The 6231-nt window shown below is 33.2% G+C and overlaps 1 protein-coding gene and 1 long non-coding RNA gene across 2 annotated transcripts; both read left to right on the forward strand.

The window, feature by feature from the left end:
• Positions 515-2007, forward strand: LOC110271631. The gene is made up of 3 exons (XR_002362208.1): positions 515-1069; positions 1154-1856; positions 1998-2007. It is a non-coding gene; the product is annotated as an uncharacterized LOC110271631 (long non-coding RNA).
• Positions 3394-5910, forward strand: LOC107609263. Its single transcript, XM_021110484.1, has 5 exons — positions 3394-3492; positions 4049-4141; positions 4278-4379; positions 4484-4781; positions 5714-5910. Exons 1-5 carry the CDS (start codon positions 3394-3396, stop codon positions 5731-5733), a joined length of 612 nt encoding a protein of 203 aa, XP_020966143.1. The 3' UTR covers positions 5734-5910.

The following is a 6231-nucleotide window of genomic DNA, read 5'->3' on the forward strand; positions in this document are numbered from 1 at the left end:
TGGGTATAAGAAAAGATTTATAGCCAGATGAAAATGGGAGATATCATCTATCTTTGTTCACAATGTCAAATTCTATGAAAGATATATTCTTGCGCACTATAAAGAATATAAGAGTACCAGATGGTCTCCTGAGTAATATATCACGATGTGTTGACCTGAAGCAAAGAAAGCTCTCTGGATTGAAGAGCCATGATTGGCACGTCCTTATGCAGCAACTATTACCCATTGCCATACGTAATGTGCTACCTGATAAAGTTACTACAGTGCTAATAGAGTTGTCTTCATTCTTTCAACAGATGTGCTCTAAAAGCTTAAGTCTTACTGAACTTGAGAAGCTCCAACCTTGAATAATCCTTACCCTTTGTCATTTAGAAATGTTGTTCCCTCCTTCTTTCTTTACAATCATGGTTCATTTAACCTGTCATCTAGTTGATGAAGCAAAACTTGGAGGACCAATATACTATAGGTGGATGTATCCTATTGAGAGGTAAATATCTCTTTTCAATCGTTGTTCATTTAACCTGTCACTTAGTTATATCTTGCTTACTAAAGCCAATTATACAAACTAGGTATTTAGGACATTTGAAGTCCTATGTACGAAACAAAGCTAAATCAGAAGGTTCTATAGCTGAGGGATATGTGGCTGAAGAAGCTCTTATATTTTGCTCTCGATACTTAGAAGGGATTGAGACAAGATTTAATAGGCCACCACATGTTGATGATCGTCCGGATGGTAATTACAATACACATGTTGATTCGCTTTTTCCACAAATGGGTAACTCTAAGGGAGCTTTCATAGTATTTGAGTTGTCACCTATGGAAAAAAAACAAGCACATCGCTATGTGGTTCTAAATTGTCCATATGTCAAACCGTTCATTGAGTAAGTACTTAAGGATTTGCGTACATGTTTTTTATTTACTTGAAAATAGTTGTTTAGTTAGAGTTAAACTTTCATATCTGGCAGTGACTTCAAAAATTTTGTACGAAGACGATCTAAGGGTAGAAGGCCTTCAAATGTAGAGATAGAAAAAAGAGTCAATAAAGATTGTTACTTGGTTTCCTACGCAGGTAAATAGAAAAGTGATCATTTTTTTGCTAATATTGAGCAGTATTTGTGGATATAATAACTAATATATTGTTCTATCATAATAGCTTATGAACCCAGACATTATGAATACTGTGCATGAGGATTTGAGATACTTAGCAAGGGGTCCATCACGATATGCCAAGAGGTTTTCTACATTTAGTATCAATGGGTTCTCCTTTCGAACTACCAATCGAGACAATGGGTTAAAGATCCAGAATAGTGGAGTTTTCTTAATGTCTTCAACTCCTTGTGTTGCTAGCGCTAGTGATGCTAATGTTTGGAATGCTGATTTATCATATTATGGCAAATTAGAAGATATTATAGAACTAAACTACAACGGCCGATTTCGGGTTACTTTATTCAAATGTACATGGGCTGACACCACTAGAGAACGGGGTTGTAGATAGGATAGTTGGGGTTTTACTTCTGTTAATTTTTCACGAGTAATACACAGTGGTGATCGAGAGGAGGATGATCCATATATTGAAGCCTCACAAGCTCGAATGGTGTATTTTGTCAATGATGAAGTGAATAAAGATTGGAGTGTTGTCGTGCATTTGAAGCCAAGAGACTCATATGATACGGGGGAAATGAAGATGATGAAGCATGCAAGAATGAGCCATAGTTAGAGCAAAACTTGGATTCTTTATTTGGAAATGGTGATAATCTATCATTTTTAAGAGATGAGGTAGATGATGAACTACTAGATGATGACATTGGAGAAGACGAGCACATGTCGGAATAGTTAGGAGGTTAAATTAATTTATAGTATGAAATTTATATTTAAGTTTTCATTTAGTTATAATTCACATTTTATCTATACTTATTAATTATTTTATTTCCAACTACTAAGCTTTGATCCACAATTTATTTTATATTTATTAATTATTGATTTGATCTATTATGCAGATATGCCAAAGCAAAAGACGTACAAGAATCTACTTAAAGCAGCAGCAGCAGCTGCTGCAAATTCTTCACAAGACAAGTCAATAGCAGTTGCAAATTCATCCTGAGACAAGTCGGCAGCTTCAAATGCATCATAAGTCAAGTCCGCAGCAGCTGCAAATTCCTCTCGAGATACGTCGGCAGCTACAAATTCCTACCGGGATAAGTCGGCAGCAGCTGCGAATTCCTCCCGGGACAAGTCGACAGCTTCAAATTCCTCTCGGGACAAGTCGGCAACTGCAAGTTCCTCCCGGGACAAGTCGGCAGTAGCTGCAAGTTCCTCCCGAGACAAGTCGGCAGCTTCAAATTCTTCTGAGCCATCATCAGTTGCTGCAACTATATCTGAGCATCCATCCGAACCTAAACGTAAACGTGGACGTGAATCTAAATATTATTGGACTGTTGATGCCATAGGTATGTATAGATGTTTTATTAACTATAAATTAAATTACATATATATTTTTACAAAGTTACATGAAACTGATTTTAATATTAAATAACATTTTTATCTCGAGGAGTAATTCACTTGTTTTTATCTTCAAATACATCTCTCTGATCTCTTCCTTGTATTGGAATTTAATTCCTTCCAATATGCTTATATGTTGATAGTTAATTATAACATAAGGGCTGGTCCAGAATCCCAAAAGAACTACCTCTTCTATTTTCTTATTTATTTATCATTTTATAGCACTACTATACATTGTGACAATAATGTTCATAAAGTATATATGAGTAATTGACAAGAAAACAATAATCTATATGTGATTGATACAGTTCACTGTTATAGCTAATAATTAATTAATGAGAAATTTAAACAATATACTAAGCTTTGAATGTGCAAGCTAAGATAGTTTTCTAGCTTTTCTGGTCTGGTCTGATACTCATTTATTTATACTCATTTGTCTATTTTAGATGAATACGGAGATAGTACACGTCTTCATTTATTAGTGAAGGATGTGCATAATTTGCCAGAAGGTTTGCGCATAATTTTCAATTTTGATAAACATCATCCAGCAATAGGAGAAGCAGCTGGACTCCTTGCAGGAGTTTGTGGGCAATTGGCCACTGATTGTGTTGCATTTTCAATTAGTTTTGAAAAGTGGTAAGACATTCCAGCAAGCTTTTTTGAAAATCAATGGAATATTTTTTTTCTAGTAAGATTACTCAAACTCTGAAGCTTATTTCTTTGCCATTATTTAGTTATATTTGCTGGTTATAATATATATTCTTTGTTATAATATTGAAGGCTTGATTTTGCTTCAAAGTGAGTGATAACTTGGCCAAATAATTTTTGCTCCTATCGCTTGGCAAAAAATGGAGGGAACATAGGATAAAAATTTGGAATGATTTTTATGATCTGATGTTGAGTAAAACTGATATCATAAATAATGCACCAGAAGATATTGCTCTTGATCAATGGGCTTTATTCGTAGAATATCGTTTGAAGCCTGAAACTCAGGTAAGTACTTACTCTCCTAGTTAAATGTTGTCCTTTTTTACAGCCTTTGGAATATATATAATTGAATATGAACTAGTCAATGTTGTTGAAGAGTGATTTTGATTTCTGGGTGTCTCTAGAGTTACCAGAGGTTCTGATCTTTATTTTTACAATTGAACTATTGGCTGCGGGGCAGTCTTAAATTGTGGTACAGTCTCTGTTTATTTTAGTCCTAAATTACTGTGGTTAGTGCACATTTTTACCCTATTTAAGTCAGTTTTGAAAGATGATGGTTCTTGCGGTTAACATGCAGAAGTGAATATTGCTATAAATTTACATAATTTAGTATTTTTATGGAGTCATCTTTCATGCAAATGTAATCATAGTTGTTCTATAAATGCTATCCTTTTCATTTGATGCATCGAATAACTGGTCTAAACTCGTCTATATTCTATGCTAGTTGCCATCTGCAATTGAAGAATGGTTGTTATCATAGTTGTTCGTGTTTATTCACTTCGGTTTCCCATTATTAACTAAACAAACTAATGTAATAATTGTGTCCAAATTTAACTTGTAGAAAATTTGTAAGAGGAATCAAGAAATTTGGCAAAAACAAATAATTCTTCATACTTCAGGTGCTAAATCAATTGCAAGAAGAAGGGCTGAATTGGTAATCAATTAATGCATGCATATCTAATCTATCTCAAATATAATGCATGCATCATCTCTTAATTTTCTACATATCTAATCTAATTTAGTAGGCTGCTATTTTTTGATCGAGTCTTTCTACTTTTCTTAAATTTTAGACGGAAGAGACGGGAAAAGAAGTTAGTAGGGTTCAAATGTGGGACATCACTCACAAGAAAATAGATGGAAGTTATGTTAATGAAAAGGCTAAAGAAATAGCGGTAAGACTAAAATGCAATAAGTAACTTGTTTGTATTTCTTTTTCTTTCTTTTTTATAAGATAATACTATTTTTTTATTCTTTCTCTTTCTTTTTATATATGTAGGAGAAGATTGAAGCACATAGCAGCCAACAACCGATGGAATCAACTGTTAATTCTCCTCTTGATGCTCTTGGAGTAGTTTTTGGGAAAGAGCACCCTGGTCGTGTTCGAGGTTTAGGTATGGGAGCTGTTCCAACAATTGCTTTCAAGAACAACACTACAAGGATTAGTCAAATGAATGTAGGTTCTTCAAATGATGTTGGCACATCATCTACTTGTGGTTCAAATGTGCAAGAAGAGTTGGCTACCGTTAAAGCGCAATTGCAAGCGCTAGTCTCCTATATTGCTTCTAAGGAAGGAGGTAAAATTCCAATACAATTGGCTGGAATGTTCCCTACTCAATAAGTTTCATAGGTACATTCATATTCTGCTTATGATTCCTATTATTAATATAATTAGTAGTAGTGCTAGCTTATGCTAGAGTGATAGTAAATCTTGTCTTGTGTGTACAGTATTTTGCATTAATATTTAACGGTATCAACTTTATTCGTTGTTCTGAACTTCTCTTCACATGAAATTGTTGAAACAAATTTTCATGTAAAATAATCCATTATCAATATGGAAGCTTTCCACATTGAGTCCGGTCTAAATATTAAAAAGAAACGTACACATTATACAATTCCAATCATGTATTCTTCTTTTATCAAAACCCTGGGCATATGTGAATGAAAACTATGGGTGAGATATAGAATTGATAGTATATGTTCTTGACTTCGCTTAATTGCTCAGTTGCTCTTGATAGCATTGCTAAAGGGGTAGTAAGTATAACTTGTGGAGTTGTGGCCATATGTGGATTAATTCTATCTTAGAACCTAGAAAGTATAGTTCTATTTTATCAATAACCTTTAGAAATCGAGATCTTTTGTATAAGATGTTTATTTAACCATTGATTTATAAATTTTATAGTTCAATGTGTGAAAACAGAGTCAAATTTTTTTGTTTCAAAACAAATACAACGTACTGAAAGATGGAAGAATTTTAAAGTGATGGAACTTTGTAAAATTTGTTCATGAATCAATTTATATGAAGTTGATCTTGATCAATTTGATGAATATCAAATGGAAGACTCATAAAGCATTATGGCATGGTGATTTACTGATTTATATACCACTTATATGAAAAAATTTACTCATTATTGTATCAATGCTATGTAATTAGACATGATAAATGTATATCAATATATGCCTTTTTCTTGCATTTCTTGTGCTCATAATAGTTATATTTTTGTTGTAGAGATTGGATCAGGAGAGTGAGATTCCATCACCAAAAGAGTTAGGAAGTAGGTCTTCTGGAGCAAGCAACAAGGAAGCATGACCTTGCTTGATATGTTAAGACGTATATTAAGAATTATATGTTAAGACGTATTATTGAAAAATGTTTCTTTGATACTTTGTTTTTGGATTATGACATTTCAATTATGACTTGGATTATGACTTTTGGATCATGTATGAATTAAAAATCATCTTATGATGTTTGATTTATGACTATGCCTTTTGCTTATTACAAGATTTTTAAGTGAGTTTCGAAAATATCACTTTAAATTGGTAGTTTCAATCTTATTTTAAAAAGCATAAAATTGTCATTATAATTAGGTACAAACGGCGGTTAGAAACCCCCATTTTAAATGAAAATAATGCCATTATATGCTGGTAGAAACGGCAGTTAAAAACTACCATTTTAAACACAAAAGATGCCATTATAACCTGGTAAAAACGGCGGCTAGAAACTGTCATTTTAAACACAAAAGATGC

This window comes from Arachis ipaensis, chromosome B01 (assembly GCF_000816755.2).
Source record: "Arachis ipaensis cultivar K30076 chromosome B01, Araip1.1, whole genome shotgun sequence".
NCBI lineage: Eukaryota > Viridiplantae > Streptophyta > Magnoliopsida > Fabales > Fabaceae > Arachis > Arachis ipaensis.

What these genes read in the sequence shown, in the direction of transcription:
- LOC107609263 (XM_021110484.1), top strand. Translation starts at nt 3,394, where the DNA reads ATGTTGAGTAAAACTGATATCATAAATAATGCACCAGAAGATATTGCT. An exon ending in GTTTGAAGCCTGAAACTCAG is followed by an intron (nt 3,493 to 4,048) that starts GTAAGTACTTAC and finishes TTTAACTTGTAG; the next exon opens with AAAATTTGTAAGAGGAATCA. An exon ending in AAAAGGCTAAAGAAATAGCG is followed by an intron (nt 4,380 to 4,483) that starts GTAAGACTAAAA and finishes TTATATATGTAG; the next exon opens with GAGAAGATTGAAGCACATAG.